This window comes from Vipera berus, assembly GCF_964194415.1.
Source record: "Vipera berus genome assembly, chromosome: Z".
NCBI classification, from domain to species: domain Eukaryota; kingdom Metazoa; phylum Chordata; class Lepidosauria; order Squamata; family Viperidae; genus Vipera; species Vipera berus.
The window spans coordinates 7228595-7241701 of record NC_138205.1 but is presented as its reverse complement, the minus strand read 5'-3'; the positions used below and the strand labels follow the sequence as shown (position 1 = coordinate 7241701).

Here is a 13107-nt window from a genome sequence, read left to right as displayed (position 1 = left end):
CTCCAACTGGTACAGAATGCGGCCGCGAGAGTTGTCTTGGGAGTTTCCCGGTACTCCCATGTTACACCTTTGCTCCGCGAGCTGCATTGGTTACCAGTTGTCTTCCGGGTGAGGTTCAAGGTCTTAGTGATGGTTTTTAAGTCCTTACATGGCATGGGTCCGGAATACCTCGGGGACCACCTGCTGCTGGCGTCGACTCCCCTCCGCCCCGTGCGTTCCCACAGAGAGGGCCTCCTCAGGGTGCCTCCAGTCAGAGAATGTCGACTGGTGGCCCCCAGGGGGAGGGCCTTCTCTGTGGGCGCTCCGGCTTTGTGGAATCAGCTGCCGGTTGAGCTCCGGATGGCACCGGATCTCCGCTCCTTCCGGCGCGGGTTAAAGACCCATTTATTTGAACAAGCTGGCCTGGCCTGATGGGGAATTACTTAGGGTTTTAATATTTATATATATATTTTATTGTTTTTATTGTGGGCAATAATTTAATTCTTTTTTAACTTTTGTACTTTTGTAGTTTTAAGATATGCCCTGTTCACCGCCCTGAGTCCTTCGGGAGAAGGGCGGTATAAAAATTTAATTAATTAAATAAATAAATAAATAAATATTCTATTCTATTCTATTCTATTCTATTCTAAACATAGTCTATGGATTTTTATGGGAATTTAAAGAAAAAATATATCTACAAATGGTGTCTTAGGTTTCCGAAGAAAATAAACCACTGCATTAGTGAAAGTTTTAAATTTTCAGTTTCTGCAGCTGAAATGAAATGGGAATTAAACCAACTATAAAAGAGTTTATCTTTGCACAGTTTATTCTTGCTGGTGTGCCTCCAGAGTGCCTCCAGAAAACCTCCTATCTTGGGATGGCACTTGAAGTTTGCCTCCAAAATGATATCAGCCTTGAATATATTGTAGGTGTAGTGCATGGATACTCATGGGAAATTAAAGCAAACATCCTTAGACACTGTCTCCCAAGTTCCTGTAGAGAATCAGTAAATAAACTTTCTATGATGAAATCTGCTAAATATTTTTAGCAATGTTCCAGTATCTCAGGGGTTGCCCCAAAGAAGAAGGAGTCAAGCTATTCTCCAAAGCAGCTGAGGGCAGGACAAGAAGCAACAGATGGAAACTAATCAAGGAGATAAGCAACCTAGAATCTAAGAAGAAATTTCTGACGCAATGATTAATCAGTGGAATAACTTGCCTCCAGAAGTTGTGAGGGCTCCATCACTGGAGGTTTATTAAAAAAAAAAAAAGATTGGACACCATTTATCTTAAATGGTAAAAGGTCTCCTGCTTGAGCACAGGTTTGGACTAGAAGAACTGCAATATCCTTTCTAACGCTGTTACTTTGTTATTTTCTTTAAAAGTTATAGAAAATATTTCTCAGTAAGACTACCATTTCACCCTCCACTTATGTATTATTTTCTATGGTCTCTTCAAAACACTGTCTTTCTAAATGGATGTAGAAATGGAATGAAAAGTATTTGTAGAAGACAAGGCAGGTAATGAAGGAAGAACAATTCAAGAGATGGGTGGAGAGCTTTTTAGGCACCTGTTGTGTAGAATGAGGATGCTCGGTGAGGCGACCTAGTGGTGAAGACACTCACCTCCCACTTGGAAGGTTGAAAGTTCAATATCCTAAGCAGTGGCAGATGTTGCTCTCCTAGGATGCAAAGAAACGGCAAACTCTGTGAACTGAAATCCACAAGTTATCAGCTGACAAGCTCAGCATCTTAACACTGAGCCACCACAACACAAGGAAACATGAATCTGACCAACTGTACAAGAACACCTGAATTTATTCTTGTTGGACTGCCAAGTATTTGGGGAATGGAAAGGGTGATGTATGCCAATGTCTTTCTGCTTTATCTCCTTTGTCTGATGGGCAATGGGCTCATTATTATAATAGTAAGCATAGATCACCATCTCCAGAAACCCATGTATTTCTTCCTTAGCAACCTTTCTTTAATTGACATTGGGCATACCACAGCCTTCATACCTAAGTTGTTGATCAATTATATCTCTGGTAGTAATTCCATATGTTTTTATTGCTGCATCATACAGATGTGCTTCTATTTCCTTTTTGGGGTCACTGAATTTTTCATCATCACTTTGATATCCTTGGACAGATACTTAGCCATCTGCCATCCTTTGAGATATGCCATTATCATGACTTCGGGGGTCTGCCTTAAACTGGCAATAACCGCCTGGTTTGTAGGTTTTTCCTCCATAATTTACCAGGTAGTAATGATTGCAAACCTTCCCTTCTGTGCCTCCAACATTATAGATCATTTCTTCTGCGATGTTGGACCCCTGTTACAAATCGCAGGTGGAGATATAGATGTCATTGAAGTTCTTGGCTTCCTTGTTACTATGCTTGTGGTGATGTCCTCCCTGCTTTTCACCCTCATTTCTTACCTCTTCATCATTTGCACCATTCTCCGAATGCCTTCAACCACCAGTCAGCAGAGGGCTTTCTCTACCTGCGCTTCCCACCTGGTTGTAGTCTGCATTTTCTACGGATCAGTCTTTTTTGTCTACTTAAGACCAACCGTCAAGAATTCTTCCTTTGGTGTAATCAAGTCTGTTTCTGTGGTGAACGCCATAGTCGCTCCAGTGTTAAATCCTTTCATTTACACCATTAGGAACAATGAAGTGAAGGAAGCAGTTTGCAAAGCATTACGAAAAAGGATTCCAGCTTTCCCTAAAACGTAGATCTCTTTGGAGAAGCAATCCTATGCTTCAGAGGACTGGAGGCTAAAACACATAAAGAACGATTGCTGGAATTGGGTTTGTCTAGTTTAATGAAAAGAAGGACCAGGGGTGACATGATAGCCATACTCCAATATCTCAGGAGTTGCCACAAAGAAAAGAGAGTCAAGCTCCAAAGCACCTGAAGGCAGGACAAGAAGCAATGGATGGAAACTAATCAAGGAGAGAAGCAACCTAGAACTAAGGACAAATGTCCTGACAGTGAGAACAATAATCAGTGGAACAATCTGCCTCCAGAAGTTGTGAATGCTCCAACACTGCAAGTTTTTAAGAAGAGACTGGACAGCCATTTGTCTGAAATGGTATAGGATTTCCTGCCTTAACAGGGGGTTGGACTAGATGACCTCCAAGGTCCCTTCCATCTTCTTCTTCTTCTTCTTCTTCTTCTTCTTCTTCTTCTTCTTCTTCTTCTTCTTCTTCTTCTTCTTCTTCTTCTTCTTCTTCTTCTTCTTATTATTATTATTATTATTATTATTATTATTATTATTATTATTATTATTATTATTATTATTATTATTATTATTATTATTATTATTATTATTATTATTATTATTATTATACTTTTTAGATGCCAGCCTTGGCCTAAAAGATCATGATTTGACTTGAAAAGTGACTTTCTAAAGCATTTGGTAGTCTCCATCTTTCATGCTAGGAAACATGAAGCTTCAAACTCCTGTTGATTTTGAAGATGGTAGGGAAGAAAGTGGTGTTTCTCATAAATGTATGATAAAAGATGGCAACTACTAAAATTCAACAAATTTCATGAATATAGAGCTAATTAGAATTAAACATCCACGGCTGCCTATCTTGTTTGCAACATTTTATCATTTCTGTCTGGTAGAATTCCCTCTCCCTTTTTTAAAAAAATTAGCTTTACATTTAAATCAACCACCCCAATTTGGTTCCATCCCAATTTCAGACGTCTATAACATCCATAATCTTTGCGAGACTCCTGGACCTACCTCTTTCTAGTAAAATTATGTTTTCTTTTGTCCTAATTGGATTCTCTCGCTTCCAATCTGCCTTATTGGACCTGAGAATTATTTTTTTAAACAATGAAGTCATGTTTAGAAGAATTCTGGGACATCTTTCTACATATTCAATATCCCTTTGTTCATTGGGTTAATAATATACTTTCTGTTTCTGATTTCCTTAAATGAATTTATCCTTCTATATGATATCCCTGAATTGTCCCAAATCTCATAGCATAGGATTTTGTTGAGAAGTTAGGAAGAACAACTCTATTCACAATCCATTTCCAATGATAACATGCAGGTATTCTCTGACAAGCTTACTTTAGCGAAGGTGGAGAAATCAATGGGCAACAGGGTAGGTGACAAGCAGAAGTTTTTGTTCTTTTCATGTGCAATTATGTGATAATCCTGTGATAAAAGGATTGTAGGAGAGCTACTGTGGTTTAGTACTATAAGCATAAAATAGGGAATATAGTGAATGACCCCTGATCATGTATTTGGAATTACAGCTTTTGAATTCAATTCAATCTTGATTAGGTAACTATTGATGAAGATTGGAGTGTGAGTTTTTCCATACCAATTAGGTTATTGCATTTATAATAATGCATTGATTCTGTATCTTGATATGTTCAATAAAATATGTTCTGTAAGCTGCTTGCTTAGATTGGAATTCTTGGATATGCTGTACACCAGGGGTGTCAAACTCAATTTCATTGAGGGCCGCATCAGCATTGCGGTTGCCCTCAAGGGGCTGGGTGGGTGTGGCCAGGGTGGGTGTGGCCTACTGGGTAGGCGTGGTTAGAGTGCATATGGCCTACTGGGTGGGTGTGGCCAGCTCTAGGTCATTCGCATCAAGGGTGCCTATGGGGGCCTGGGCAGGAGTGGGACAGATCTGAGGGTCTCTGGCAGGAGGAGGGTCTCTGGGCCAGGGCCAAGGCAGCGGGGGCCGTTCCCTCACTGTTTCCAGGATGGCTTCGCGGGCTGCATGAAACCACTTCACGGGCCGGATCGGGCCCCCGGGCCTTGTGTCTGCTGTACACTAACACAATATGGTACATTGGTTGTCATGTTGGGCTAGGAATAGAAACACAGATGTTCACGTCCTCCTTTGTCATGGAAACTGTTGAGTGATCTTGGGTCAGTCACAAACCTTTATCTTTATCTTTATTAGACTTATATACCGCCCTTTTCCCGTAGGACTCAGGGCGGTATATAATGACCACTTATTGTGGAGAAATATTGGAAGGATATCAAGGAGAGAGGAAGAAAATAATTCTTAAGATTCTTGTCCACCTATTCCCTGAGTAGTATCATTTACACACAGAGCAGTATACCTGCGGAATTTTCCAAATGTTACAAACGCACACATTTTCTATTAGAAGAATAAATGGAAATCAGAAAATCAGAAGGAGTGGAGAAATCAGAAATTAGAAAATGGAAATCAGAAACCTCTTGTTGGCTGCAGAACAGAAAAAAGTTTCCTGGAGCAGAGTGTGAACTTTGACCCCTAAAAAGGATCTTTCTATGTGTAACACTTTTTCAGGTCTAGGCATGTTACCATTTTATTGAACATTTGAACTTATTTACTGTGACCGTTCAAATCCCATATTTTGGAACTTCTTCTCTTGAGAAATATTCTACTGCCATATAGAATGATATCTAGTCAGTTAGCTAAATTATCACAAAATCCCAGAACTGGCTGAGGAATTCTGGGAGTTGAAGTCCACAAGTCATAAAAGGGCCAAGTTTGGAGACCCACTGGTCTATGGATTCTTATGATAATTGAGAGATAAATATCTCTAGAGATGGTTTCACAACCTTCTAGAAAATGAAGTGTTGCATCAGAAAAGGCATTACATTTCCCTTTTTATTTTGTAGTTGTGTGGGAGCGTGAATTAGACCAACTATAAATGAGTTGCAGTTTATCCTTATTGGATTGGCTCGAGAGGACCTCCTGTCTTGGGATGGCACATGAAGTTTGATCCAAGGGATTTCAGCCTTCAGTATATTCCAGGTATCGTGCATGGATCCTCAAGGGAAATTAAAGGCAAATATCCTTAGAGACTGTCTCCCAAGCTTCTTTATAGAATCACTAAAGAAAGATTCTGTGATGCAATCTGCTGTAGGTTCTTTAAATGTCAAAGAAAATATTTTTTCAAAAAGTCTACCATTTCCCCTTCAACACATAGTGTATCATATTTTGTGGTTCTTGAAGACATAGTCTTGATGAATGAATAGAGATAATAATAATAATAATAATAATAATAATAATAATAATAATAATAATAATAATAATAATAATAATAATAATAATAATAATAATAATAATAATAATAATAATAAGAAGAAGAAGAAGAAGAAGAAGAAGAAGAAGAAGAAGAAGAAGAAGAAGAAGAAGAAGAAGAAGAAGAAGAAGAAGAAGAAGAAGTTGGAAGGGACCTTGGAGGTCATCTAGTCCAACCCCCTGCTCTGGCAGGAAACCTATACCATTTCAGACAAATGGCTGTCCAGTCTCTTCTTAAAAACTTCCAGTGTTGGAGCATTCACCACTTCTGGAGGCAGGTTGTTCCACTGGTTAATTGTTCTAACTGTCAGGAAGTTTCTCCTTAGTTCTAGGTTGCTTCTCTCCTTGACTAGTTTCCATTCATTGCTTCTTGTCTTACTTTCAGGTGCTTTGGAGAATAGCTTGGCTCCCTTTTCTTTGTGGCAGCCCCTGAGATATTGGAACACTGCTAACATGTCACCCCTCACCCTTCTCTTCATTAAACTACACATACCCATCTCCAGCAACCGTTCCCTATATGTTTTAGCCTCCAGTCCCCCAATCATCTTTGTTGCCCTTCTCTGTACCCTTTCTAGAGTCTCAATATAATTTTTACATCGTGGTGACCGAAACTGGATGCAGTATTCCAGGTGTGGCCTTACCAAGGCATTGTAAAGTGGTATTAGTACTTCACGTGATCTTGATTCTATCCCTCTGTTAATGCAGCCTAGCACTGTGTTGGCTTTTTTGGCCGCTGCAGCACACCGCTGGCTTATTTTGTAATGATTGTCTACTAGGACTCCGAGATCCCTCTCACAGTTACTGCTATTGAGCAAGCTACCACCTATACTATACCTGTGCATTTGATTTTTCCTGCCTAAGTGTAGAACCTTACTTTTTTCACCACTGAATTTCATTGTGTTAGATAGCGCCCAATATTCGAGTCTGGACAGATCCTCCTGGACAGATGAAGTGAAGCCCACAAAACAGGTAATGGAACAAAAAGTCAAGGTAAAACTGGAGAGATCTTTAGGTCCATGTTTTATAGAACAAATACCTGGAACAGAATTTCACAAATTTTTTTCTGTGGTTCTTCAAAACATTGTCTTGATGAATGAATAGAGAGCTGGAGTGAAAGATATTTGGGGACAACAAAGCAGACAATAAAGAAAGAACAAGTCAAGGTAAGGATGGAGAGATCTTTAGATCCATAGAAGAAGCATATGGAACAGAATTACACCAGGAAAGTAAGGATTAGTTTCTAGCATATACACAAAACTAACTGCCCACAGAGGGAAACATCTTGGTTTTCATGTTTCTATAAACATTTATTTACCTTTATCTCCATTATCTAAATTTTCAATCTCTTTCCATTGGTGGATGCATTTGTGGACCATATATGAATCCCATTCTCTCTATCAGGTGACTTTACATTCTCATTTGTTGAGAATCTCTGATAATATTCACCTTATTGCACAATGTAATCTTCCATACTTTCATAACTTTCTCCCTGTACTTGTATTCATTCACCTAAATACATTTTCTCTCAGCCAGCTGTCAGTGTCTCCATGTCATCCGTAGAGATTCTTCTTCTTTTTCATAATTTTTCTATCACTTCCCTTATTTTGTTTTTCAGTATTTTACTACTCTCTTCCAAAATATCAGCATGTATTTAAGAATCTGGAAATAACAAATGCAAATTTCAGACACCACATTGAGCCCTAATAGTATTTTTGTTTTTTGGGCCTCATAAGTTTTGGATTCCAGTGATGGAGATTTAGAAGTCATAACTCGTATTCTAAAATTTATATTAAAATGTCTCATTTAAAATCCTAAGTATGCACAACTGTCCTTAACTTGATTTGAAAATAAAATCTTACAGGATATAGAATAACAGAGTTGGAAGGCACCTTGGAGGTCTTCTAGTCCAACCCCCTGCTCAGGCAGGAAATCCTATACCATTTCAGACAAATGGTTGTCCAATCTCTTCTTAAAAACCTCCAGTGATGGAGCACCCACAACTTCTGGAGGCAGGTTGTTTCACTGATTAATTGCTCTCATTGTCAGGAAATTTCTTCTTAGTTCTAGGATAGATCTCTCCTTGAAAATTTTCCATCCGTTACTTCTTGTCCTGTCCTCCAAGTGCTTTGGAGAAACGATCTACCTTCTCTTCTCTATGACAGCCCTTCAATATTGGAAGACTACCTGTCATCATGGCACCTGTCATCCTTTTCTTCATTGGACTAGAAATAGCCTTGGTGGAGCAGTGGGCTAATGCCTCCTTAAGTAACACCAGCTGCCTGCAATTAGTGCAGGTTCGCATCCCACCAGGCTCAAGGTTGACTCAGCCTTCCACCCTTCCGAGGTAGGTAAAATGAGGACCCAGATTGTTGGGGGCAATAAGCTGACTTTGTAATAATGCCGCTTGGGGTGTGTGTGAAAGCCCTAATAAGCAGGCATATACATAGAATGAAGGCTACTGCTAAGCTCGTAAGCCGCCCTGAGTCTTCGGAGAAGGGCGGGATATAAATGGAATTAAAATAAAATAAAAATAATAAAATATGATTTTGTCTCCAGTCCCCTAATCAACTTTGTGTCTCTTATATTCTCTGAGTTGTTATGCTGTGTTATGTTATGTCAGTCATGTCATGTCATGTTACGTTTTATCAATGAAGGAGACTATTTGTAGCTCAGGGTTGAAATGCTCTCTGAGCTTGCTTGTTTTTTTGCAGATGTTCCTTTACCCCAACTAGGTAACATCATCAGTGCTAGCAACACTCTAACACTGCTGATGTTATCTAGTTAGGGTAATGAAAGATTTGTAAGAAAACAAGCATGCTCAGAGAGCACCCAGGACCCCTCATGTTACATTCTCTTTTCTAATTTCCAATTGCAACAGCAATGTCTCAAAAGTGTTTTTTGAAATGTAACTAAATGTTGTTTTGAGGAAGGTTTCATATTTTGTCTCTTTGTAACAGAAGGGGAACATGAACTTGACCAACTGTTCCAGAATAACTGAATTTTTTCTTGTTGGATTGCCATGTGTTTGGGGAATGGAAAATGTGATGTATGCAAGCATCTTTCTGATCTACATCCTGTGTCTGATAGGCAGCAGGCTCATCATTGTCATGGTAATTGTGGACCACCGTCTCCAGAAGCCCATGTATTTCTTCCTTAGCAACCTTTCTTGCATTGACATTGGACACACCACAACCTTTATCCCTAAATTGCTGGTCAACTATCTCTCGGCAAAGAATTCCATCTGTTTCAACTGTTGCATTACTCAGCTGTATTTTTACTTCTTTTTTGGAGTCACGGAATATTTTATCATCACTTTTATATCCTTGGACAGATACTTAGCCATTTGCCATCCTTTGAGATATGCCACCATCATGACCTCTGGGGTCTGCCTGAAACTATCAATAGCAGCCTGGTTTGGAAGCTTTTTCTCCACTCTTTATCAGAAAATCAGGGTTCCAAACCTACCCTACTGTACATCCAACATTATCAATCACTTCTACTGTGAGGTGAGACCAGTGTTGAAGATTGCAGGAGGAGATATTAGAGTCATTGAAGCCCTGGGGTTCTTAATTATGGTGATGGTGGTAATGTCCTCCCTTTTCTTACAAAGCCCTACATGGCATGGGTCCGGATTACCTATGGCAACACCTGCGACCAGCGTCAACTTCCCTCTGTCCAGTGCGCTCCCACAGAGAGGGCCTCCTCAGGGTGCCTCCGATCAAAGAATGTCGATTGGTGGCCCCCAGGGGGAGGGTGTTCTCTGTGGGCGCGCCAGACCTGTGGAACCGCTTGCCGGTTGAGCTCCGGATGGCCCCCGACCTTTGCTCCTTCCAGCGCGATCTAAAAACTTATTTATTCGAGCAATCTGACCTGGTTTGATGGGTTAGGATTGGGGTTTTAATATGTCTTTTAATTATTGTTTTATATTCGGGCATAATATTTAATTGTTTTTTAACTTTTGTATTTCGTTTTTATATTTATTGCCCTGTACACCGCCCTGAGTCCTTCGGGAGAAGGGCGGTATAAAAATATAATAAATATAAATATAAATATAAATATATATATTTTGACCATCCTCCGAATGCCTTCAGCCACCAGACAGCAAAGAGCTTTCTCTACCTGTGCTTCCCAACTGGTTGTAGTCTGCATGTTGTATGGGTCAGTCTGTTTTGTCTATTTAATACCTACAGTCAAGAACTCTTCTTTCAGTAGCATGAAGGTTGTTTCTGTGGTGAATACTATAGTTGTCCCAATGCTGAATCCTTTAATTTACACCGTTAGGAACAGCGAAGTGAAAGAAGCAGTTTGGAAAGCATTAAGAAAAAAATCTCTGGCTTTTCCTAAAATATAAATGCAGACAGAAGTAAAGTGAACATTTTTTGCTGGACTTGGGTATGTCTAATTTAATGAAAAGAAGGACTAGGGGTGGGATGATAGCAGTGTTCCAAAATCTCAGGGGTTGCCCCAAAGAAGAGGGAGTCAAGCTATTCTCCAAAGCACCTGAATGCAGCACAAGAAGCAACAGATGGAAACTAATCAAGGAGAGAAGCCACCCAGAACTAAGAAGAAATTTCCTGACAGTTAGAATAATTAATCAGTGGAAAGACTTGCCTCCAGGAGGTGTGAATGCTCCAACATGGGACGTTTTTAAGAAGAGACTGAATAGCCACCTGTCTGAAATGGTATAGGGCTGTGGTGGCGAACCTATGGCACATGTTCCACAGGTGGCACGCAGAGCCCTCTCTGTGGGCACACGCGCCATCGCCCCAGTCCTAGGCCTTCAGCTGGGTTTTACAAAGCCTTTTTACTTTAGGCCTCCGCCGCCCTGTGCAAAAAAAAAAAAAGTTTCAATCCATCAATCAATCAATTTCAACTTCTCATGGGAAAAAAAAAGATCTTGCAAAGTTGGAATCAATTGAACTTTTAGTCCCACATAGCAGCAGAGGAAGTGACATGTTAGAGCTGGAAGAGAAGATGCCATGTGGGGTGGGGGGAGCAGCAGGAGTAGGGTGCTCCATGTGAGGCGTGGGGCGGGTCCTGTGAATGGGGTGGAGAAGCAACGCAGCGGTACTACCATGGTGGTAGACCAGTTGCTTCCCTCCCCCTGCCAGACACCTGCCAAAGCTGTACACGGTAGGTTGCTGCTTCCCCAGATGCCCTCGCCTCCCCCAAATGTTTTTTTTACTAACTTGCCTTTCAGCTGCATTCCATTTTTCCATTCACTTCTCAGCCTTTGCCACGTGTTTGTAGGACTATCAATTTAAAATAAGTTCCATGAGACTTTCTAACTTCTCACGAGATCTCAAGAAGTTAGAAAGTCTGATGGAACTTTTTTTTTTACCAATAGTCCCACAGACACAAGACAAAGACTGAGAAATGAATGGAGAACAGAATGCAGCTGAAAGGCAGGTTAGTAAAAAGAAGAGGCAAGGGCATCTGGGTGGGGATGGGGGTGGCAACCTTACCCTGCATGGTGGCAGGAGGGTGGGGGACGTGTCCTTCCCATGCCAGGCCAGCGCCTCCCTGAACCTCCAGAACTTCACCTGCTGCTTTGGTGGCTCTATAGGCAAGAGCTGCAAAGTTTTCTTCTCTGTCAGAGAATTTCACAGCTCTGCCTACAGAGCCACCAAAACTGTACTAAATGGGCAGGTGAGGGGAGAACCTGCTCCACTTGTTCCACGGCCTCATGGAAGCGGCATTGCACAGGAGGCGACAAATGGCCAGTTTTGGCTTGGCGTGGCTATTTGCTGCCTCGCGTATTGTGCCCAATGCTGCTGCAATAACGCTCAGGTGAAAGCGGCTGTGGAACAAGTGGGGCAGGTTTCCCCCTCAACTACAGCTTTGGTGGCTCTGTAGGCAGTGCTGCAAAGTTCTCTGGCAAAGAAGAGAACTTTGCAGCTCTGCCTACAGAGCCACCAAAGCAGCAGGTACCGGGCCAGGGAGGGTCCAAATTTGCCCGCCGGGGCTGTCCCAGAAATGGCAAGGGACTGGCTCCTGCCGCCCAGCCCTGACCCACCCAACCTGGCTGGGCACCCTCCCAGTGTACGGACAGGAAACGGCGAGTGCTCTGGGCCTGGTGGTTTGCAGCAGCAGCTGCAACTCATTTGCCTCACCCTGCCCCCCTACCCCTCCAGCCTTGCTTGTCACACCCGGCCATTCCCCACCTTGCCGGGCCTCTCCTTGTCCGGTTTTGTTGCACCATGCCTTTCCTCATTTGGGACTTGGCATTCTGTAAGCCTAGTGCCCCAGGGCACACCTGGCCCATGGAATGAAAGGTGCAGAGATGGGAGTGTGCAGTGGCACAAGCTGAGCATCAGCCGGTTCCCATTTGCCCTATCCACCACGTTGTAGGGCAGTCATGCAGAGCTTCAGCCGGCAACTTGTGGTGACTGGAGAGAAAGGGTGAGAAGGAGGAGAAAGCAGGAAGGGTTTTTCTGTGTGTGTGTCTCTGTCTCTCTGTGTGTATGTGTGTATGTGTGTGAAAGAGAGAGAGAGAGAGAGCAAGAGAGAGAGAGAGAGCCATGAGGGGAAGAGGAGGAGGAAGAAGCTGAGGTGTTACAAAAAAGGGGAGCCTCCCCCTTTCTTCCCCTCTTCTCTTTAACCTACTCCCACTCCATTCAGGTGCAGCTGGGAAAGAAGGGGGAGAAAGCAAGGGGAGTTTTTTGTGTGTGAGGGAGAGAGAGAAAGAGAGATTGAGCCAGCAGGGAAGCGAAAGTGTGGGGAAAAGGAAAGTGTTGCAGAGTAAGCAAACATACAAAAAGGGGATCTCTCTCTGTCTCTCTCTCTCACTCACTCACACACTTCCCCCATCCCCTTTAATATCATCTCTTCCCCACCCCCTTCAATATCATCTCTTTCCCCCTTTAATATCATTTCTTCCCCACCCCAATATCATCTCTTCCCCCACCCCTTCAATATCATCTTTCCCCACCCCTTTTAATATCATCTCTTCCCCCACCCCCTTTAATACCATCTCTTTCCCCCTTTAATATATCTCTTCCCCACCCCTTCAATATCATCTCTTCCCCCACCCCCTTTAATATCATCTCTGTCCCCCTTTAATATCATCTCTTCCCTACCC

General features: G+C 42.0%; 2 protein-coding genes across 2 annotated transcripts; both read left to right on the top strand.

Annotated features, from left to right (window-relative positions):
- Positions 1-1838: 1838 nt before the first annotated feature.
- LOC308678563 (olfactory receptor 6X1-like) lies at positions 1839-2711 on the top strand (the record flags this gene model as incomplete). The annotated part of the gene is made up of 1 exon (XM_081345791.1): positions 1839-2711. One exon carries the CDS (start codon positions 1839-1841, stop codon positions 2709-2711), a length of 873 nt encoding a protein of 290 aa, XP_081201917.1.
- A 6347-nt stretch (positions 2712-9058) lies between these two features.
- LOC308678562 (olfactory receptor 6X1-like) lies at positions 9059-12377 on the top strand (the record flags this gene model as incomplete). The annotated part of the gene is made up of 2 exons (XM_081345790.1): positions 9059-9610; positions 11883-12377. 2 exons carry the CDS (start codon positions 9059-9061, stop codon positions 12375-12377), a joined length of 1047 nt encoding a protein of 348 aa, XP_081201916.1.
- Positions 12378-13107: the final 730 nt, after the last annotated feature.